This window comes from Scyliorhinus canicula, chromosome 16 (genome assembly GCF_902713615.1).
Source record: "Scyliorhinus canicula chromosome 16, sScyCan1.1, whole genome shotgun sequence".
Classification (NCBI taxonomy): Eukaryota; Metazoa; Chordata; class Chondrichthyes; order Carcharhiniformes; family Scyliorhinidae; genus Scyliorhinus; species Scyliorhinus canicula.
The window spans coordinates 33,980,253-34,004,646 of NC_052161.1; the positions used below are offsets into that span (position 1 = coordinate 33,980,253).

Sequence of the window (24,394 nt, forward strand, 5' to 3'; positions counted from 1 at the left end):
GCCCCAGGAACTTGAATCCCTCCCTCTTGCACCATCTCTCGAGCCACGCATTCATCCTATCTATCCTGACATTCCTACTCTGACTAGCTCGTGGCACTGGTAGCAATCCTGAGATTACTACCTTTGAGGTCCTACTTTTTAGTTTAACTCCTAACTCCCTGAATTCCGCTTGTTGGACCTCATCCCGTTTTTTACCTATATCGTTGGTGCCTATGTGCACCACGACAGCTGGCTGTTCACCCTCCCCCCCGCCAGAATGTCCTGCAGCCGCTCCGAGACATCCTTGACCCTTGCACCAGGGAGGCAACATACCATCCTGGAGTCTCGACTGCGTCCACAGAACCGCCTGTCTATTCCCCTTATGATCGAGTCCCCTATCACTATAGCCCTGCCCTGCTGTGCAGCAAAGCCAGCCACGGTGCCATGAACCTGGCTGCTGCTGCCTTCCCCTGGTGCACCATCTCTCTCAACAGTATCCAAAGCGGTATATCTGTTTTGCAGGGAGATGACCGCAGGGGACACCTGCACTGCCTTCCTACTCTTGCTCTTTCTTTTGGTCACCCATTTTCTATCTCCCTCAGTAACTTTCACCTGCGGTGTGACCAACTCGCTAAACGTGCTATCCACGACCTCCTCAGCATCGCGGATGCTCCAAAGTGAGTCTATCCGCAGCTCCAGAGCCGTCAAGCGGTCTAACAAGAGCTGCAACTGAACACACTTGCACGTGAAGGAGCCAGGGACAGTGGAGCAAGGGTAGCGGTGGTGGGAGACAGGGAGTCTGAAGCCCAGATGGGGAGGGGGGGTGCTACACTCCCACTTTGGGATCGGGGTACCCTTTTGTCCGGGTTCGCCGGCACCGCCGGGTCCCTTTTATGGCAGATTTCACCTCAGGTTCCAAATAAATGACTAAGTGCGGGAGAATTACGAAAGGAATCCCAGTGGAACAGTCAGCTCGATTCGCACCGGTTTTCCTACACGAAATGAAACTTTTGTCATTTTTGGGGGGAGAATTTCAACCCATGTCTATTTATAGTTAGACTTTGTGGCTTTAAAGGGACATCGTCAGAATACAATCTACATCCCAGGGTGACGTGCTTGTCTCTTTAACTGACCAAGGCATAAGTAAAGGAGATGCATATGATTACATATTTTTAAGCATGAAGGATTAGAATTGGTTGTCTGAAAGAGACACTAGATTAAGTTTGTTGCAATTTTGGAGCAGATTAGCACAATCTCTATTACATTGACAGATTTATTGTGAATGTCACAGGATATCACAGGTACATGCACAATGAGCACCCAACTGAATGTTTTAAGCACTGAAATGTTTAATACTGTGTTATACCATTGACTGCAAATTCAATTTCCTATATCAAGTATAAGCCCTACAAATATTAAGATCAGTTATCAATATACTGATCAACATCCGGCATAATCCACTGGCCAACAATTTGAAAATAATATGTTAGGCTGCTTACAATTTTACTCCGAATATTTTCTGCAAAATATACCGGGGGGAAAAGGAACAAAGAGGAAAACTCCTGCTCTGCAATTGCATTCTTAAGTTTAAAGAATATTTCTGTCACAAAAGCAAGCATGTTTGTTACTTTCAGAACAACTTCCTGGTTCTTTTGGATACTGTATTCACATTTTAAATACAAAGTTCACTTAAAACAAATATAACCTAATGAGGCACATTTTTTCTTTTGTGCTTTTACAGTCTTCAGCATTGTCAAAATAAAACAAATTAATCATAAAGCAGTTTATCTGAACACAATGCAATAACTTAAGTTTTACAAAAAGCTTAATTACATATTTTTAAATTCGGACAGAATCTCTTTCATTGGCCTGTACAAATATATCATGGTTTATAGGACTTCCTACTGGGCACAGTCACCAAATTCATTGTTAACATCACTTGTAATAAACTGTTTCTACCTGTAGTCAGAAAATCTCTTCCAAATACAGCTGACCAGAAATGTGCTTCATCTGGAATTGGAGAGCCAATAAATTGAACAAACTTTGAAGGGAACAGTTTAATATTCGGTTAAGCTTGTAGTCAATTACACTAATGTATATATTCTCATTTCAGTTGCTCACTTTACATTTTATCTGACTGAGCTCCCATTAACTTGTATTTGCTCAGCTTTTGGTATAATTCATACATTACTTTCTAGGTAACCATTATAATTTCCCATTCACACACCAGTAATATATTTAAATTCCTTAATGGCAAGCCAACCAGTTAAGTGAAATTATTCGGAAAAGGGCTAAAAGCAAGATTTCTCTGTTTTAAGCAGCCTTCCCAAAGAGACCCATATACCTTTCCTGCTTGTAACAGCATGTTGTAACGTCACCTTGAGGCAACTTCACAGAGTGAAGTTAATATTGAGGTCAAAGCAATGTGCACCTGCTGCTATCTTAGTATGAATGCAAGTGAGATACAAATTGATTTTCTGAAATTCAATATACATTAACTTTTAGCTTGATGATTAGTGGTAATCATGTCTTCCCAAAACAGTGAGTGCTTGACAGCACTTGATATCACCCGAGTGTCAAAAATGTAGAATTTAAAGAGGTATGCTAAGTTAAATAGTTATCTTGGAGTTTTTAATTTCTACTGCAAGTGTCCAAACAAGTAGAGGTGGAGGGACCAAAAAACAATTTTAGGACCCTTTACATTCTTAATATTAACCCTTCAAGGGCTTAGCAACAATAGGCCACCAAAAATATCCAACACTGGTGACACATTGTCTCTCTCAAGGTCACAATATTATTTTGAGAATATTTAGATTTCAGTACTTTTGTACTTTCTGCAAATAATTTCCTTTTTAAAGAGAGAACACGTCACGTTCACAAATGTCACTAGTCAAAAAAAATATATGGAATGGGAGTAAACTACAACTGCAATGTTCCGTTTTCAATTTTATTTTCTGGTGATATACATTTGGTAGATTGGGAATGTCCAAGCTTTTCCTTTGGCCAGGCAAGTGCATGCCCAGACATTCACAGGCCACATATATGGTGTTCAGTTCTCCATCATTGTAAGCTGCCAATTTAGACAGATCTTGGTTTCTTGATTTATGATTCATCCATTAAAGGGGCAACAGAGCAAGGATTAGCCACCCTCAGACCTCCAGAGCCACAAACCTCAATGGCAAAACAGTATGTAATAATAAGCACAAATAAAACCGAGTTACCTGGACTACATGGCCATGGATCACTTGCTGTATATGTGGCTCATTGAAAAGCACACATGAACAACAAATATAATAGGCTGAAACTTTCAAGATGGCCAGGATCATAAGTTGCCGCCCTTGTACTAACTGTTACATTCAGGGTTTCTCAAAACAAAAACAGTTTCACAGTAATCGTTCGATGGACGTGAAGAAACATTAGTTAAAGCTCCCCATTTGTTAAGATGGTGTCACGTTCAAAGCTTTTTGTTGCAGTTCTGTTCAAAGCAATGTTCTCCAGCAGGTTGGTGAGCGAAACAAATTTTTCATCAAGGTTAGTTTGCAGGATGTTTATTCGACAATCAATGTAATCCTTCAGTCTCTTTTCTACAGATTCCATGTGTTCAGCAATATGCTTTTCCAACTCAGAACAAAACGCCTGCTGATAATGCCTGCGAAGAAATGCAGCAACATAAAAACAAACAGAAGGTTCTCACAACGCACTTTTTTTCAAAAGAGCTATAGACAAATGATTTATTTCCAGAACTATCCATAGTTGATCAAAAATCACCCCGTGGGACAGCAGTTCATACAAAATCAAGAAAGTGATGCACACTGCAGTAGTTAGAACAGTAGATGCACAGCTGGTCTATTTATCATAAACCATTGGTCCATGATGCTTGTTTTGTTTGTACATGAGTAGCCCTCCTATAGCATTGCCTGTGGGCAGTTCAGGACCTGGAATAGTTTCAGATATTTACTGTGACACTGCACCAGTAGCTTACCCACTGCAACAATGTTGTAAAAATGCTGCTGCAATTTATTGCTCAATAAAATGAAGTAAAATCATTTATTCTTCCCTTCACCCTGCCCCCAAAACTTTTCTCCTCTGAATTATTTACATTGTTTTCTTCCCCTTAACTTCCCAAGATGGAATTTTAGTTCCTGTTGAAACTATCATTGATCATGTTCCGTATCTGGTTGAATGACTTAATGCAGTCACAGGGCGCGATTCTCCCAACGGGAGACTGAGTGCCGACGCCAGAGTGAAACCCGGAGTGTTGCACTCCGGCGTCTGAGGCCGCTCCTCGCACCCTATTCTCCCCCCCTAAGGGGGCTAGGAGCGGCGTTCGTGAATCCCGAACGCCCGGCCTTGACGCTTGCGGCAAAGCGGCGCGCCGGGAAGTACGTGGCCGGCAGCGCCGAAGTGACGTCAGCCACGCATGCGCAGGTTGGCCGGCTCCAAACCGCACATGCGCGGTTGCCGTCTTCCCCTCCGCTGCCCCCGCAAGACATGGCGGCTTGATCTTGCGGGGCGGCGGAGGGAAAAGAGTGCGTCATATACAGACACCGGCCCGACATTCGGTGGGCACCGATCGCGAGCCAGGCATCTGCTGAGCACGCCCGTGGTGCTCGATCCTCCCTCCGCCCCCCACAGGCCCCACACTCACCTGTCGCGCTCTGTTCACCAGGTGTGGTTGGCGCCGGCATGAACCGGTCGGGTTCGGCAGGCCGCTCGGCCCATCCGGGCCGGAGAATCGCCGGTCGTCATGAGAAACAGCGAGCGGCGATTCTCCGAGCGGCGTGTTGAAAAACGCAACACGCCATTTTTGGTGGGGTGGGAGAATCGCGGGGGCTGCCAGGGCGGGGTGGCGTGATTCGCCTGGCCTTCCTGCGATTCTCCCACCCGGCGTGGGGAGCGGAGAATCGCGCCCACAATGTCTGAGATTACTCTCCAGTTAGAATCCTTCGTCAATTCAAAGAAAAAGTCAAAATCCAAACAGAACTGAGGAACAGGAGTAGGCTTTTCAGCTCAATGAGGCAGTTTCACCATTCAATGAAATCATTGTTGATCTGTATCCTAACTTAATCCACCCACTGCCCTTAGCTAGCAAAATCAATTGATCTCAAGATAGAATCTACAATAGAATCTGCTGTGAAAAAGTGTTTCCGAACTTCTTTCTTGAATGGCCTGCCTCTGATTAAAGGTCATGACCTGAAATGCTAACTGTTTCTCTCTCCACGAATACTGCCAAACCTACTGTGCAGTTTCACCATTCTGCGGTTATTCTAACAAAAATAGTGAATTCCTTCACTTTTAATTTTTTTATGGGATGAAGGTAGAAGTTGAAGTATCAAAAGCCTTATTTAAATAAAAAAATGTACATTTTTTAAAATGTGAATTATTTTTATGCAATAATGGAGAGATTCTGCAAAAATTAGTCTTTCAGGGTCTGTGAGGATCTTCAACAGTAAGACAAAGTATTTCCATCAGTTCAATGACTTCGACTTCATTACACTCTGGGAGGGAACTTCACGAGCATACCTCGTGGAGAAGGATAGAATTACTGAAACAACTTTTGGATTTCTACTTTTTATTGTGCTTGTGCAGATTCCAAAAGACGAATGTTAACAATTTTGCAATCATTAGCACTTCAAAATCTGGGCCCTAGTAATTGATATCATACTTTTTTTACTTCATATAACTCCACGGTATAAATAAGTCATTATGAAAATCTGTGATAGTTGAACCATAAACTACCAGATTTAAATTCCACAGATGCTATATGTTGACCAAAAGTGACCATGTACAGGCTAGCTCAAGGCTGCTATACTTTTCCTAGTTTATAGTAGGTAGGAAGACAGAGTAAGAACAAGACTGAACCGTTTTCAACAGAACTTGTCAGAAATTTGGGTGGCACAGTGGCGCAGTGGTTAGCACTTCTGCCTACACCACTGAGGACCCGGATTTGATCCCAGCCCCGGGTCACCGTTCGTGTGGAGTTTGCACGTTCTCCCTGTGTCTACATGGGTCTCACCCCCACAACCCAAAGATGTGCAGAGTAGGTGGATTGGCTACACTAAATTGCCCATTAATTGGAAAAAAAGAATTGGGAACTCTAAGTTTATAATAAATAAAGAACTTGTCGGAAAATGTTCTCTATAAATTAAACTACACACGGAAACAGGTTTCACTGCTATGCGGCGAACTGCAAAAATTCATACCTGCCACAGGACATGTCCTCTGCTGCTGCATTATTTTTAGTAACTTTAATCTTTTCTCCCATACGAAGTTCATTCACCTGGCCACAAAGGTCCTGGAGGAGAGGAAGCATTTCAGAGCTAAAGGCATTTTGCTCTCCGTTGCTTTGCTTTGACAGAAATGTTGACACAAGTCCTTTCAAATCTCCTCGAGCAAACTTTTGTTCACCTACATCTTTTGTGCTCTCATCAGAATCAGAAGTTTTATTCTCATTGTTTGTTTCAGTGGGCGAGACTGAGCCATCTCCTGTTTGTGTGAATGCAGCGTTAAATGTGGTTATCCCTCCAGGATCCTTTGTTTCTTGTAGTTTTGAAACAGACATCGGGTTCGGTTTGCTAAGTGCATTGGAAGAGGTCACTCCTTCTTCAGACTGCGGTAAACTTGAAATGTTTCCAACTTCTATTAAATCTCTTGCTCCAAAAATACCCTGGAACAGTCCTCCTATTGCTGCCTGATTCTACATGGAGAAATATCAATATTCAAGGTTAAACAATCACTATTATTTTACTGATTCCCTGTAACATCCATCATAAGCGGAGCTGCACATTTCCCCAGTGCAAACTAACTACGGTCACCCAGGTTGAGATCAGATACCTCAACATAAACCAGGAATCACACCATGAATCTTAAGGTTGTATTAATTTCCTGCTCAAGTTCCTGCCTCCATTGCTGAGGTATTGTCATGGGCAGTCTTCATATCACCCTTAGTATTGATTACTGAATTAATCTGGTATAAAAGTACAAGTTACTGAGCTCTCAATGTTTGACAGTAGATTAACACTGAAGAATAAAGTGAAAATCTGTCATGAGGGATCATGCACCAAATCTAACTTGCAAAATGCTCATTATCTTTATTGATCATATCTCTATACTTCAATTGTTTGTGCTTTAACCTTTACACTGAAGGTTTTATGAAAAAACGCAATAATAATCTTTACTGGTGTCACAAGTAGGCTTAAATTAACACAGCAATGAAGTTACTGTGAAAATCCCCTAGTCGCCACACTCCGGCGCCTGTTCAGGTACACAGAGGGAGAATTCAGAATGCCAAATTCACCTAACAAACACGTCTTTCGGGACTTGCGGGAGGAAACCAGAGCACCCGGAGGAAACCCACGCAGACATGGAGAAAACACGTAGACTCCGCACAGACAGTGACCCAAGCCGGGAATTGAACCTGGGTCCTTGGCGCTGTGAAACCTTTAACATAATAAAACATCTTTAAAGAAGGAAAGAGAAGTAGAGAATCAGAGAGGTTTAGGAACTTATGATAATTATGAAACAGGAAAATGCAGAAAAACTTATGTTAAAAATGAAAATTTCCTACAATCAAAATGTCATGCACATTATGTTGCTCAAAGAATAACTTTCCAATTTAATTCACATGGTTTACTTCCTCCCTGCACACCGAATTTTAAGTTCAGGGCATGCCTGAACTTGGCGCGGATGTGAAACCTGCTCTCACCTGATACTACACTGACTGGCCAATTAATGGCCATCCAACGTGAAACATCCTGTGAGGAAGACTGAGCGTTGATGGGGAGAGTGAGTGTTAAGGAAAGGGAGGCATGTGGTCTGGCACTTCCAATGTGCTCTCGCAAGGGGACAGCATGTACTTCATTCCATTTGAATATTCTGGATACATCACTATGGCCTAACTTACCCACCCCAACATTTTTTTTTTAGAAAATATTTTATTGAGGCATTTATAGTTTTAACAATTTTAACATTCTAAACAGAGAGATCCATCTTCAGATGAACAAATGTTTCCACTTTATAAAAGAAACATGTGCAATGAGAATAACAAAGAATGGTGTTATAGAGTTTTTAAAATATATTTTAACACAGAAAATAGACATTGTAATAACCATATCTATGGTCTTAAAATTACTGCTGCCTTTTGGAAATAAAACTCTCATTCAACTCATTATTCTGACCAATACATAACACACCTTCTGTTGGAACTGGACCATGTTAAAAAGTTGCTGAGCTCCAGGTGACAGCTTCGCTCCCATTGAGTCCATCATTGTTTGCACTCGTTCCAAGTTAATGTTTTTTCCTAATTGAGAAAAGCCTCTTGAGATCCTGACTGACGTATGTTTTACGCCCAGTAATAATTTACCAATTCGTACTTTCTCTTTTCCACCTAAAGATAGCAGCTAAGAGCAGAACATTTATCAGAGGATTCGAAGAGTAAAACATGATCAGTAAAAAACAAAGAAAAACCTCAACAACTTACCTTCAGTTCACAGGATGAACTAGGAAAATCCAATTTAAAATACTTCCGAAACAAGAGGATCTGTTCATGGTCACTGAAAGACAATATAAAAGTAAATATTAGTAGTTAGAAAGAACAATGATCTCAATGTCAGTGGTTCCAGGGTAGTAGATTCACCAAAATGATCCCTATCAGGAGGTGGAGGTGAAGCAGACTCTCATTCTTGTTTTCAAATCCCTCCATGGCCTTGCTCCTCCCTATCTTTGTATTCTCCTTTGGCAACACAGCCCTATGGTATCCCTCTTTAATTCCGGCCTCTTGAGCATCCCCAATTTTAATCACATCACATTGGTGAATGTACCTTCAGCTGCTCAGGCCCCAAGTTCTGGAATTCCCTACTTAAAGCTCTCTGGCTTTTTAACCAACCTTTCCTCCATTCGAATGCTTCTTAAAACCTATGTCTTTACCCAAGCTTTTAGTCATTTGCCATAATTTCTACTTATGCCAAATGTTGTTTGAAAATACTCTTGTGAAGCACAAAGGGGTATCATTAAAGGGGCTAAGTAAATACGAGTTAGTGCTCGTTCTTCCACCTGGAGACCAAATTCTATAGCAATAGCTGCTGTCTGGAACTAAGGGCTGGATTTTCCAAGAGCCGAGATGAATTTATTTTTTATTCGTTCATGAGATGTGGGCATCGCTGGTTGGGTCAGCATTTATTGCCATCCCTGAGGATATTTAAGAGTCAACCACATTGCTGTGGATCTGGAGTCACATGTAGGCACAACCAGGTAAGGACGACAGATTTCCTTCCCTAAAGGACATTAGTGAACCAAATAGGTTTTTACGACAATTGACAATGGTTGCATGTTCACCTCTAAATTTTTTATTCCAGACTTTTATTGAATACAAATTTCACCATCTGCCATGGCGGGATTCAAACTCGAGTCCCTAGAGCATGACTCTGGGACTCTGGAAACAAGTCTAGCAACAATACCACTTAGCCACTGCCTCCCCTTAATCCGGAGCCCTTTAAAAGTGTCATGTGGGTCCCAATTGCAGGATTTCCGACTGGGAGTACCTTTAAAGGATGCGTTGGTTCAAGTCAAAAGCCCACATCAAGGGCAGCACGGTGGCGCAGTGGGTTAGCACTGCGGCCTCATGGCGCTGAGGTCCCAGGTTCGATCCCGGCTCTGGGTCACTGTCCGTGTGGAGTTTGCACATTCTCCGTGTGTGCGTGGGTTTCGCCCCCACAACCCAAAGATGTGCAGGGTAGGTGGATTGAATACGCTAAATTGCCCCTTAATTGGAAAAAATGAATTGGCCACTCTAAATTTATTTTTAAAAAGCCCACATCAGACACTCCCAAACTGGCCGGCTCCTTTGCGGAGTTAGGCACGTCCTACTCCTCCACAACTTTCCCAGAGTCAGGCCATGCTTTCGAAAAGTTGAGGTCCCTCAGAAGAGATGTGAAGAAAGGGTGGGATTTTCTAGCTCTTCCTGCTGAAGGGTCATCCAGTCCCACCGACAGCGACCCTTGCCACACATTCCCCACCAGCGGAAGATGTAAACAATGGAAAACTCCCTTGATAGGAGCGGGGATCAATAGTGAGACGTATCCACGACTGCAAACACGCCATGTGGGGGGGAGGGGGGGGGGGGGGGAATTTCACCCACTGTCTGCACAAGGGTACTTTTCGAATGGGGAGTTCAAAAAGTCTACATGGCCCCCATGCCAAGGTAAGCTCCCCAACCACCCCCGATAACTTAGTGTGTCTCTATGCCAAGCTATGGCACTTCCCTACCCATTGCTTCAATACAGTGCATTTTGGATCAGTGAACCCTAGGGTAACAGCCAGATGCATAAAAAATGCTTTTAAAAACGCTGCTCATTCATTACTTCATGTTCAAAAAAACCTAATTTTACCACGGCCCAGTAAAAATGTCAATCATCCAGATCCTTTAAAGTATCAGTGACACAAAACACAAGCCCTTGAAACCGCTTAACTTTGTGTAAACAAACATTGTGAAATTGACAGCAAATTTCAGAGAGCCAGAGCCGTCAATAAAATTACGTTTACACTGGGACAAAGATGTTTCACAAGTGTGATGGATTTCTGGACTCTCAGCCAACCCATCATTATGAATGCCTTCTCAACAGCCTGCCTCCAGCCTTCATCCAACAATGTTGTCATCACATGTTTAAGGCACAGAAAAGCATAAATCATTAGCCTCAATGCTTATAAGTGCATATTACACAGTATCCTCTCTTAAATCAGAACCTAGCCTAACAAAGTAGTTATATGCACTGTATATTGTAAATGCCCTGATATTTACAATGTATAGTGTACACAGTTATTTATAAAGCATTGTATGCTGCTACACCTACCTTCAAAATTTTACCAAATGCGATTTTTTTTCAACTCATTCATGAGTTGTGCGAATCCTAAACAAGGCAACATTTCTAATGTATCCCTAATTGCCCACAAGAAGGTAGTGGAGATCTGCAGGAAGTGCAGAAACCTTTAAGAGTCAATCACATTGAAATGGGTCTGCAGTCACATGGAGGCCAAACTGATTAGAAGTTCTCCTTCCCTACTCTCATTGGTCAGATAGATTTTAATGACAATCTGGTAGTTTCCTGGTCACCATTAGTGACACTAGCTTTTTACTGATTTCCTCCCACAAGTCTCCAAGACGTGCTAATTAGGTGAATTAGACATTCTGAATTCTCCCTCAGTGTACCCGAACAGGCGCCGGAGTGTGGCGACTAGGGGATTTACACAGTAGCTTTATTGCAGTGTTAATGTAAGCCTACTTGTGACACTAATAAAGATTATTATTATTACAGATTTATTTTGTTGAATTTAAATCCCTCAACTGCTATGTGGCATTTGAATTATTGTCCCCAGCTCATTAGCCCAGGCTCCTGGATTACTACTGTAACAAAACCACTCTGTCCTGTGTAGCTTAATGTAAGGTGATGTAAATAAGCCTAAATTTGAGTTTTTAAACATATTTTTAATGAAAATAACCATTATTAATTTTCATAGAATTGTAAATACAAAATTAACAAGTTCTTCAATTCAATTTATAATTTGATTATTTTAAACTAAAAGGGATTTAAGTCGGCAATAAATTGGACATTTTGAGAAATAGTACCATAAACAAATAGGCTATTAATGTCAAATTTGGTAATGCCATTGGCACTCAAGATTTGTTTTGCTGCAAACACTCAGTCTCCTGACTGTTGATGCAAAGTTAGCATATCCATTGTAAGCCAAAACAATATCTTACCCATTTATTTGTAGGCTCTCTACTCTTTGGCCTTGGCTTGTTCCACAGTATTCTCCTTCTGTGTAAACCTCCATAGTTCTTGCTTCGCTCAATACTTCTACAAAGACTATGTCAGCAGGTTGTTGAGTAGAGCACTGTAGGTACAGCACACATGGAGTTTCCACAGTATTGGTTTGAGGCCGCACCAAAGTAACAAGTTCTGCACTGAATCACAGCAAAGGAAACTGTAAGTAATCTCTAATTTAGAGTAAGCCAAAATCAAAATGTATCACAATTTTCTTCTATTCTTGGTGTTAGTGGGAATGATTCTGAAAGACTCATGCGACACTCGGTTCTGTTCCAAACATCATTACGCTTGCGGGGAGAAGGTCACTGGGCAATCCAGATACCTCTCCACTGAACAAAGGGAATCACCATCATTTAAACAGTTTCAAATAGCTCGCCAGCCCACCACGTCTGCACACAATCCAATCAAAATGATTATACATTACATACATTGATTTGTTAAATCCAATGAAATTCGTTGTCCGGCATCATGGAACTGCGTGATCAGCTCATAGGCAGATAAACTTACTCATGATGTTTTACAGACGCCATTATCAATTGTTCTTGGGTCTTGGTGATGCCTCATAGAGTCATTGATGTTTACAGCATGGAAACAGGCCCTTAAGTCCAACTTGTCCATGCTACCCAGTTTATATCACTAAGCTAGTCCCACTTGCCCACATTTGGCCCATATCCCTCTATACCCACCCTGCTCATGTAACTGTCTAACTGCTTTTTAAAGGGAAAAAATTGTTCCCGCCTCGACCACTGCCTCTGGTAGCTCGGTCCAGACACTCACCACCCTGCGAGTGAAAATATTTCCCCTCTGATCTCTTTTGTATCTCTCCCCTCTCACCTTAAATCTATGCCCTCTAGTTCTCGACTCCTCTACCTTTGGGAAAAGATGTCACCTATCTACCTTATCTATGCTCCTCATTATTTTATAGACCTCTATTTATCCAAATTAAACTCAATCTGCCATTCATCAGCCCACTGGCCCAATTGTCAAGATCCTGTTGCAATCTTATATAACCTTCTTCGCTGTCCACTCTATCCACTATGCCACCAATCTTGGTTTCATCTGCAAACTTACTAACCATTCCTCCTACATTCTCATCCAAATCATTAATACATATAACAGTGGACCCAGCACCGATCCCTGAGGCACGCTGCTGGTCACAGGCCTCCAGTTTGAAAAACAATCCTCAAAACCTTTGGCTTTGGTCACCAATCTAATTTTGTATCCAATTGGCTATCTCGCCCTGGATTCTGTGAAATTTAACCTTTTGCAACAACCCACCATGCGGTACCTTGCCAAAGGCCTTGCTAAAGTCCATGTGGACAACGTGGACTTTCTTTGTTACCCCTTCAAAAAACTCAATCAAATTTCTGAAACATGACTTTCCCCTTCCAAAGCCATGCTGACTTTCACTAATTAGCCCTTGCCTGTCTCAGCTGAGACTCTCTCATCTTAATCTTGATGACTTGGCTCCACAGTCAGCATTCCTTAGAATACTTGCTGACCGGGTCATTCCTGTGCAGATCTGTATGAATCAGCCCTTATAAGGAACGTGGCCAAGTCAGTTAATGAACACTCCATTGCTAGCTAGGATATGTTATTCGTGTATACCCGAGCACTCCTAGGTATTCCATATATTGTGTTTCTAAAAATACATGTGTATACATAAATTTATATATTGTTTACTACAGGTGACTCTGCCTTGGAAACTCATTTCAACAATTTGGTCGCTGAGCAACATTTGTAACATGCGACATGCGACTGACGCCAGACTAATGACAGGTCAACGCCAGACTAAAACCACACTAACGTCAGGTCAATGCCAGATTAATACCAGGTCAATGCCAGATCTGCACCAGACTAATGCCAAGTCAATGCCAAATCAACATCAGGTCAATGCCAGATCAACATCAGGTCATCGCCAAAATAACGGTATGTCAATGCCAGATCAACATCAGGTCATCGGCAAAATAACGGTAGGTCAATGCCAGATCAACATCAGGTCATCGGCAAAATAACGGCAGGTCAATGCCAGATCAACATCAGGTCATCGCCACAATAACAGCAGGTCAATGCCAGATCAATATCAGGTCATCGCCACAATAACAGCAGGTCAATGCCAGATCAACGTCAGGTCAGCGCCAGACTTGCGTCATGGTCAACACCAGACTAATGACAGAATAACGTCAGACTGACGTCAGGTCGATGCCAGAATAATGCCAGGTCAACACCAGATAAGGCCACACTAACGCCAGACTGCCAGGTCAACATCTGGTCAATGGCAGACTAACACCAGGTCATTGCCAGACAAGCACGAGGTAAACGCCAGATAAATGCCAGGCCAATGCAAGACCAAAACCAGTCCAAAGCCAGTCCAATGCCAATTCGACACCAGAGTTAAACGCCAGACCTACGCCAGGCTTATACCATGGTCAATGCCAGTCTAACGCTATGTCAAAGCCACGCCGACACCAGGCGATTACAAACTAATGTCAGGTCAATGGCAAACTAACGTCAGGTCAACGGCAAACTAACGTCAGGTCAATGGTAGATTAACGCCAATTCAATGCCATACTAACACCAGGTCAATATAATTAACATAAGGTCAAATCAACGCAAGGTCAACATCAGACTAACGGCAATTCAATGCTAGGTAAACGGAGGACTTGCGACAGGGTCAATGCCAGACTAATGCAATGTCACCGTCATGCCGATACCAGACTAACAGCAGGTCAATGCCAGACTAACACCAGGTCAGCGTCAGACGAACACCTTGTCAACACCAGCGCAATGCCACACTAATACCAGACTATCAGGACAATGTCAGATCAACGGCAAACTAACGTCAGGTCAACGGCAAACTAACGTCAAGTCAACAGTAGATTAACGCCAATTCAATGCCATACTAACACCAGGTCAACATAAATTATCAGGTCAAGTCAACGCAAGGACAACACCAGACAAGCGCCAATGAAATGAAATGAAATGAAATGAAAATCGCTTATTGTCACAAGTAGGCTTCAAATGAAGTTATTGTGAAAAGCCCCCAGTCGCCACATTCCGGCGCCTGTTCAGGGAGGTTGGTACGGCCAAGTAAACGGCAGTTAAATGCCGGACGTGCGCCATGGTCAATGCCAGACTAACACTATGTCACCGTCATGCCGATACCAGACTAACGCCAGGTCAATGCTAGACTAACACCAGGTCAATGTCAGACTAACACCAGGTCAATGTCAGACTAACACCGGGTCAACACCAGAGCAATGCCACACTAACGCCAGACTAACATCAGGTCAAGAGGCAAGTCAACAACAGACGAACGCCAGTTCAATGCCAGACTAACGTCAGGTCAATGGTAGACTAACGCAAATTCAAGGTCAGACTAACACCAGGTCAACACACACTATCAGGTCAGGTCAACGCAAGGTCAACATCAGGCTACTGCCAGGCTAATGTGAGATCAAAGCCAGGTCAATGCCAGACTAACGGCAATTCAATGCCGGGTAAACATAGAAAAAATAACATAGAAAAATACAGCACAAAACAGGCCCTTCGGCCCACAATGTTGTGCCGAACATTTGTCCTAGATTAAGAACAAATTAATCTACACCCCATCATTCTACCGTAGTCTATGTACCTATCCAACAGCCACTTGAAGGTCCCTAATGTTTCCGACTCAACTACTTCCACAGGCAGTGCATTCCATGCCCCCACTACTCTCTGGGTAGAGAACCTACCTCTGACATCCCCCTGTATCTTCCACCATTCACCTTAAATTTATGTCCCTTGTAATGGTTTGTTCCACCCGGGGAAAAAGTCTATGTCTACTCTATCTATTCCCCTGATCATCTTATAAACCTGTGAAGTCGCCCCGCATCCTTCTCCGTTCTAATGAGAAAAGGCCTAGTACCCTCAACCTTTCCTCGTAAGACCTATTCTCCATTCCAGGCAACATCCTGATAAATCTCCTTTGCACCTTTTCCTAAGCTTCCACATCCTTCCTAAAATGAGGCGACCAGAACTGCACACAGTACTCCAAATGTGGCCTTACCAAGGTTTTGTACAGCTGCCTGCATCATCACCTCACGGCTCACCATAGGCCTTCTTCACAGCTCAATCCACTTGAGTGGCAACTTTCAAAGATCTATGAACATAGACCCCAAGATTTCTCTGCTCCTCCACATTGTCAAGAACCCTACCATTAACCCTGTATTCCGCATTCATATTTGTCATTCCAAAATGGACAACCTCACACTTTTCAGGATTAAACTCCACCTGCCACTTCTCAGCCCAGCTCTGCATCCTATCTATGTCTCTTTGCAGCGACAACAGCCCTCCTCACTACTTATGCCATGGTCAATGCCAGACGTACGCTATGTCAACGCCAAGTCGATGCCTGACAAACGGCAGGTCAATAATAATAATGCCAGACTTACACCGGGTCATGGCCAGACTTACACCGGGTCATGGTCAGACTAACAGCGGGTCAACACCAGCTCAATGCCACACTAATGCCAGACTGACACCAGACTAACGGCAGGCCAATGGCAAACTAACGTCAGGTTAACGGCACACTAACCTGCCAGGTCAATCCCAGACAAACACCAGACTGACACCAGGTCAATGGCAGACTAACGTCAGATCAACAAACCGTAACGTCAGGTCAATGTTAGACTACCGCCAGACTAATGTGAGGTCAAACCCAGGTCAAGGCCAGACTAATGCCAGGTCAAGGCCAGACTAATGCCAGGTCAATGCCAGACTAATGCCAGATCAAGGCCAGACTAACGCTAAGTAAATGCCAAAGTAACACCAATTCAATGCCAAGTAAATGCCAGGTAAACAGCTGGCTTACGCCATGGTCAATGCCAGGCAAAAGCTATGTCAACGCCACATCTGACGCCAGACTAACGCCAGACTAATGCCAGGTCAATGCCAGAGTTATGGCAGGTCAACACCAGATTAATGCCAGGTCAACGGCAGACTAATGCCAGATTAACACCAGGTCAATGACAAACTAACACCAATTCAATGCCAGGTAAACATCAATTCAATGCCACGTAAATGCCAGGTAAACAGCTGACTTGCACCATGATCAATGCCAGGCAAACGCTATGTCAACGCCACATCCATCGCCAGACTAACGCCAGGTTAAAGCCAGACTAGCAAACTCGGACTACCCGTGCCTGGGCCCGACTGAGAATCGGCGGCTGCAGAGAAAGCGCCGCACTGAGGTCAAGTCCCAATCCCCGACCTCACCCTTACCGGACACCGGCGTCCCCTCCCTCCGAGTCCCAGTCAGTAACCGCGGCCCGCAGCCGCCCCGTGTCGCACGGCCAAGCGGCCCGAACCCAAAACGGCTCCATCGCCGCCCAGGCCGGCCCGGAAACAGGCAGTGCGCAGCCGCACTGTCCGGGAAGCTGTCCCGGCCCAACTCACCCCCAGTGAAACAGCTCAGTAACCAGTCACTGCCTGGCAATCAGTTCTCACTAACCAGTCATTGACTGGTAAACACACCACAGTAACCAGTCACTGTCTAGTAATCACTGCTCAGTAACCAGTCATAGACTGGTGAACACACGTCAATAGCCAATCACTGCCTGGCAAACACTGTTCAGTAACCAGTCACTGCATGGTAAATACACCTCACTAACCAGGCACTGCCTGGTAATCACACCTCACTAACCAGGCACTGCCTGGTAAATACACCTCACTAACCAGGCGCTGTCTGGTAATCACACCTCACTAACCAGGCACTGCCTGGCAAACACTCCTCAGTAACCAGTCACTGCCTGGTAAATACACCTCACTAACAAGTCACTGCCTGGTAAATATACCTCACTAACCAGGCACCATCTGGTAATCACACCTCACTAACCAGTCGCTGCCTGGTATTCACTGCTCAGTAACCAGTCATTGACTGGTAAACACACCTCACTAACCAGGCACTGCCTGGCAATCACTGCTCAGTAACCAGTCACTGCCTGGCAATCAGTTCTCACTAACCAGTCATTGACTGGTAAACACACCACAGTAACCAGTCACTGTCTAGTAATCACTGCTCAGTAACCAGTCATAGACTGGTGAACACACGTCAGTAGCCAATCACTGCCTGGCAAACACTTCAGTAACCAGTCACTGCATGGTAAATACACCTCACTAACCAGGCACTGCCTGGTAATCACACCTCACTAACCAGGCACTGCCTGACAAACACTGCTCAGTAACCATCACTGCTTGGTAAATACACCTCACTAGCCAGTCACTGCCTGGTAAATACACCTCACTAACCAGTCACTGCCTGGTAAATACACCTCACTAACCAGGCACCACCTGGTAATCACACCTCACTAACCAGTCACTGCCTGGTAATCACTGCTCAGTAACCAGTCATTGCCTGGTCAACACAGCTCAGTAACCAGCCACTGCCTGGTAAACACTCCTCAGTAACCAGTCATTGCCCGGTAATCACAGTTCAGTAACCAGTCACTGCCTGGTAGACACAGCTCACTAACTAGTCATTGCCTTGTAAACACAGCTCAGTAACCAGTCACTGCCTGGTAATCACGGGTTAGAAACTAGTCATTTCCTGGTAATCACTGCTCAGTAACTAGTCATTGCTTGGTAATCACAGCTCAGTAACTAGTCATTGCCTGGCAAACATAGCTTGGTAACTTGCCATTGCCTGGTAAACACAGCTCAGTAAACCAGTCTTTGCATGGTAAACACAGCTCAGTAACCAGTCACTGCCTGGTAAACACAGTTCAGTAACCAGTCACTGACTGGTAAACACAGCTCACTAACTAGTCATTGCCTGGTAATTACAGCTTGGTAACTAGTCATTGCCTGGTAAACTCAGCTCAATAACCAGTCACTGACTGGTAATCACTGCTCAATAACCGGTCATTGCCTGGCAAACATAGCTTGGTAACTTGTCATTACCTGGTAAACATAGCTCAGTAACCAGTCATTGGCTGGTATATACTGCTTAGTAACTAGTCATCACCTGGTAATTACAGTTTGGTAACTCGTCATTGCCTGGTAAGCACAACTTGGTAACCAGTCATTGCTTGATAAATACAGCTCAGTAGCCATTCATTGCCTGGCGAACACAGCTTGGTAACTGGTCATTGCCTGATAAACACAGCTCAGTAACCAGCCATTGCCTGGTAAACACAGCTTGGTAACTGGTCATTGCCTGGGAAACCCAACCTGGTAACTAGTCATTGCCTGGTAATCACAGCTTGGGAACTAGTCATTGCTTGATATCAACGTCAACAGCTCAGTAATTGTAGTGATCGCATGGTCATGTTGTAATTCAACAACTGACCACCAGGAGTCTCACTAGAATAGTGACTGGTGAATAGTGAATAGGGTCTGGTTTAGCTCACAGCTAAATCGCTGGCTTTTAAAGCAGACCAAGCAGGCCAGCAGCACGGTTCGATTCCCGTACCAGCCTCCCCGGACAGGCGCCGGAATGTGGCGACTAGGGGCTTTTCACAGTAACTTCATTGAGGCCTACTCGTGACAATAAGCCATTTTCATTTTCATTTCATTTCATTTTCATTTCATAGAATATAAGTGAATGTTACAGTCAGGTGACCCATCAGACTGGCTGGAGGAGGCCGAAGAATGAGATTGCTTGTGCATGATCTAACTGTTATTCATCTGTTGTTTTATATATAGTTTACCCACAGATAATGTAAATAAATTGTTTATAGCTTTAACTACAAGTGTTCTTGTAATATAAATTAGGCCATCTGACAAGAACATTACCTGGTACCAGGGTCAAATAGTATTAAACACTGAGAAAAAAAAGAAGCTTGCCACGCGGTCCACAGAGATTTTAAAATTTTGCAGACTGCAAGAATGGAGTCCTTGAAGCCATCAATGAGTCTCAGGTTTCAAAGTAATGTGGATGGCAAGTGGCGTATATTTAAACAATTTAATCCGTTTCTTACTGCAATAAATTTAAAAGATCAATCAGATTTGCATAAGGTAACAATGCTCCTACGAGCGGCAGGGCCCAAAGCAATTGCTGTGTTTAATATGTTTAAATTTGCAAGCAATGAAGATATTAAAAATTTTAACAAAGTCATTCGAAGATTTGGTGCACATTGCACACATGAAGCTGGCAAAATAGCTGCTGCAGGGGCATGAGGAAGTGAGTAGCCATCTTCACTCCCAGACAATGAGCCCGAGGGTGCTGGGGTTTCTGCTTGGGGGGGGGGGGGGGCACCCTGGGAGGGGGGCATTTACGGTCAGGGTGGGCCGCCATCAGTGAGGGGGTTGGGGGCGGTCTCCCCTGGGTTGGGGGCGCTGGTGGGTGTCTCAGCCCGGACTGCTTAAAATGTGGTTCCGATGCCTTCACCGCTCCAGAGGGTTGCCCGTACTGTGGTGGTCTACTGGGCCCCTCCATAACCTGGTACAGCAATGGGGCAACATGCTGGAGGTGGAGGAGGAGACGAGCTGCGAGCTGTGGGGTTTGCTCTGCGGGATCGATTTAAGTGCTGTTCCCCATCATTAGCAGGGAGCTGCCAGGCTTGGTGCCAGCGAATCAGCTGGCGGGACAGTTATTTGCAGCGTGAAGGCTGTGGGGCATCGTTAAGTGGCCTAATTAACGTTAGATACCAGTGACGACCTCGCTGGGACAGCTGTCAGGAAACACCTGGATCAGGGGTTATGGGGAGAAGGCGGGAGAATGAGAAACGTATCAGCCATGATTGGATGGCAGAGCAGACTCAATGGACTGAATGGCCTAATTCTGCTCCTATGTCTCAAGGCCTTATTTCCCGCTCGCTATCACACTTTGAACGAATTTTGTAATGCAGATCAAGGCAGCAGCGCGGGTTCAATTCCCATACCGGCCTCCCCGATCAGGCGCCGGAATGTGGCAACTAGGGGCTTTTCACAGTAACTTCATTGAAGCCTACTTGTGACAATAAGCAAGTATGATTATTAATTTTATCACATCACACCCATGTATAGTTTCATACCATACACCCAAACACCTCACAGCCAATGAATAACTTTTAAAGTGCAATTTTTGTTGTTATATAGACAACAGCAGCCAGCACAGCAAAATCTCACATACAGCAAATGAATAAGCAACATACAATATATGAAAATGAGAGAAAGGAAAAGTAAGAAGTCTTACAACACCAGGTTAAAGTCCACCATGTTTGTTTCAAACACTAGCTTTCGGAGCACTGCTCCTTCCTCAGGTGAAAGGAAAAGAGCAGTGGATCTAACAAGTTTACTCCACACTCATGCTGTCTGTGGCATCAGGACTAGATACATTTTGATGCTCCTTACTGCATGTAATCTCCTGGGAAAGGCATGCAAGTTGAAAAAAAATAAAAGATAATCTGGAAAATTCTTCTCTGACTCCACACTGCCACTTGAAACCAATCTACAAGACACATCTAATAGATGGTATTAACCATGCATACATTAACTGTAAATTGCCTTTTCTAAAACACCTTGGGACGATTTGTTATATTAAATGCACCATATGCAAGCAAACCAATGTTGTTATATGATGCATTCTCTACCATTACCACTCCCTTTGCCTTTTGTTCCATGGCATCTTTGAACTTTAATTATCCCCGTCTACTAACCTATCCCTGACCTTCCCTTTTGTTCCACCACCCCCTCCTCCATTTATCAACTAAAATCCATCACAATACTACCTCTTTAGTTAAAAGCAAAATACTGCGGATGCTGGAATCTGAAACAAAAGCAGAAAATACTGGACCATCTCAGCAGGTCTGACGGGATCTGTGGAGAGAGAAGGGAGCTAACGTTTCGAGTCTGGATGGCTCTTTATCAAAGCTGGAGAGAACATGGAAATAGGGTCAGATTTATACTGTTGAGGGATGGACGTGGAGCAGTGGGGCTGGATAGCGGGTCAGCGATAGGTGGAGAATGACAAAGATGCTGTGGACAGAAAGAAAAAGGGAATGTGCTGATAGTAGCACATAGTGAGATTAGAATGTGTTAATGGCAGAACAAAGTGTGCAGTGTGTCAAAGGGCAACTGGGAACAGGGAACAGATAGCCCAGGTGTGGTGGGGGGAGGGGGGAAATTGTGAGGGAAAAGTGGATCGATGGAAGAAACAAAAATTAATTGATAGAAATAAAAATGGGGTGAAGGTGGAGGAGAGAGTTCACAGTCTGAAGTTGTTGAACTCAATGTTAAGTCCGGAAGGCTACAGCGTGCCTGATCAGTGGATGAGGTATTGTTCCTTCATTTTTCACTGAGCCTCACGGTAGCATGGTGGTTAGCATCAATGCTAAATTGCCCGTAGTGTAAGGTTAGAACATAGAACATAGAACAGTACAGCACAGAACAGGCCCTTCGGCCCTCAATGTTGTGCCGAGCCATGATCACCCTACTCAAACCCACGTATCCACCCTATACCCGTAACCCAACAACCCCCCCTTAACCTTACTTTTTTTATTAGGACACTACGGGCAATTTAGCATGGCCAATCCACCTAACCCGCACATCTTTGGACTGTGGGAGGAAACCGGAGCACCCGGAGGAAACCCACGCACACAGGGGGAGGACGTGCAGACTCCACACAGACAGTGACCCAGCCGGGAATCGAACCTGGGACCCTGGAGCTGTGAAGCATTTATGCTAACCACCATGCTACCCTGCTGCCCCCCAATGAGGGGGTTGTTAGGTTACGGGTATACGGGTTACGTGGGTTAAGTAGGGTGATCATTGCTCGGCACAACATCGAGGGCCGAAGGGCCTGTTCTGTGCTGTACTGTTCTATGTTCTATGTTCACTGGAACATTGCAGCAGGCCAAGGACAGACATGTGGACATGAGTAGGACGGTGAATTGAAATGGCAAGGACAGGAAGGTCTGGGTCCTGCTTGCTTATGGACTGAGGGTGTTCTGCAAAACGGTCACCCAGTCTGTGTTTAGTCTCGCCAATATAGAGTAGCAGGGCCGGCCCGAGGCACCGGCAACTCGGGCAGTCACCCGGGGCGCGATGTGCTAGGGGGCGCCAGAGACTCGGGTCCCGCGCATGCGCAGTTGGGCCGGTGCCAACCAGCGCATGCGCGGTGGCCGCCCTCCGTCCGCCCCCCCCCCCGCCTTGCCCCCCCCCCCCGCCCCCCACCCCGCCCCCCCCCCTGCCTCAGGCCCGCCCCCCCCTGCCTCGGGCCCGCCCCCCCGGCCCTGCCCCGCCCCCCCCGAAGGGCGCCGAGGTTCAGCTTGCCCGGGGCGCCAGCAACCCTAGGGCCGGCGCTGTAGAGTAGACCGCATTGGGAACAGCAAATGCAATAGACCAGGTTGAATGAGGGGCATGTGAAGCGCTGCCTCACTTGAAAAGAGTGTTTTGTCCCTTGGCTGGTGAGAGGGAATGAGGGGAAGGTTTGTTTTGATGGTGTCATTGTGCTGGAGTTGGCGGAACTGGCGGAGGGTGATTCTTTGAATGCGGAGGCTATCCCGGTTCTGGGAGGGACGGGAAGGGGTGGGAACAGATGTGTAGGAAATGGGTCGGACACAGTTGAGAGCTCTGTCGCCCATCAAAGGGTGGGAAATCGTCATTGAGGAAGAATGATGCCATGTTGGCAGGACAGTGGAAAGTGGCATCATCAGAACAGTTGAAGGCGAAGGAACTAGGAGAATGCGATGGAGTTCTTACAGGATGTGGGGTGTGAAGAGCGACAGTCAAGATAGCTGTGGGAGGGCAGCACGGTGGCCTAGTGGTTAGCACAACCGCCTCACGGCGTTGAGGTCCCAGGTTCGATCCCAGCTCTGGGTCACTGTCTGTGTGGAGTTTGCACATTCTCCCCGTGTCTGCGTGGGTTTCGCCCCCACAACCCAAAAATGTGCAGAGTAGGTGGATTGGCCACGCTAAATTGCCCCTTAATTGGAAAAAATAATTGGGTAATCTAAATTTATAAAAAGAAAAAAAAAACAAAAAAACAAAAAAAAGATAGCTGTGGGAGTCAGTGGATTTGTAATGGATACTAGTGGATAGTCTATCCCCAGAAATTGTAATAGAAAAATCAAGAAAGGAAGGGAAGTGTTGGAGTTGGACCAGGTGAAGGTGATAGGGGGATGGAACTTGGAAGCAAAATACCTCTCTTCAGTTCCAAAGAAATCAGTTCTGTCGAAGGGTCATGTGGACTCCAAAAGCTAATTGTCCCCACAGATCAGCCAGGGCTGCAGAGTTTCTCCAGCACTTTCTATTTTTATTTCCGATGAAGTCATTGGATTTCAAACTTCAACTCAATCTCCACAGAAGCTGCCAGATCAGCTGAGTTTTCCCCAATAGCTTCTATTTTTATTTCTGGTGAAGTCTGTTTGCTTTTAGCAGGGAAATCCTTCTATTTCTTCATTGACCTTATTCAGTGAGCTAGTTCCTCCATAGGGGGCATCCATAGCACACAGGCAAAAAAGATGCATTCCATCTTTTATCAGCTGTAAGCTTTAAGAATCCACTTGCTAAACTGGATCTGGCGCAGCCTTGTGGGTATAGTACAAAGACTGGCGTCACTGATCAAAACAAGTCTTTCAGGTCTGTTTGGATATTCACCTCTTTGGAATGTAAATTAAGGCAGGCCAGTGAAA

At 44.7% G+C, this 24,394-nt stretch overlaps 1 protein-coding gene across 4 annotated transcripts; it reads right to left on the reverse strand.

Moving 5' to 3' along the window:
• Nucleotides 1-1,238: 1,238 nt before the first annotated feature.
• Nucleotides 1,239-17,217, reverse strand: c16h10orf88 (chromosome 16 C10orf88 homolog). 4 transcript variants are annotated; one of them, XM_038821741.1, is made up of 6 exons: nt 17,064-17,217; nt 11,735-11,938; nt 8,459-8,531; nt 8,172-8,378; nt 6,183-6,676; nt 1,239-3,628 (listed from the first exon to the last, which is right to left on the reverse strand). In XM_038821741.1, the coding sequence occupies exons 1-6, from the start codon at nt 17,162-17,164 to the stop codon at nt 3,400-3,402; spliced, it is 1,308 nt and encodes a 435-aa protein (XP_038677669.1). In that variant the 5' UTR covers nt 17,165-17,217; the 3' UTR covers nt 1,239-3,399. The 4 variants fall into 4 exon arrangements, with proteins under 4 accessions (XP_038677669.1, XP_038677670.1, XP_038677672.1 ...); XM_038821742.1 differs by lacking the exon at nt 17,064-17,217 and adding an exon at nt 12,309-12,661; XM_038821744.1 differs by lacking the exon at nt 17,064-17,217 and adding an exon at nt 12,230-12,660.
• Between the last annotated feature and the right edge of the window lie 7,177 nt (nt 17,218-24,394).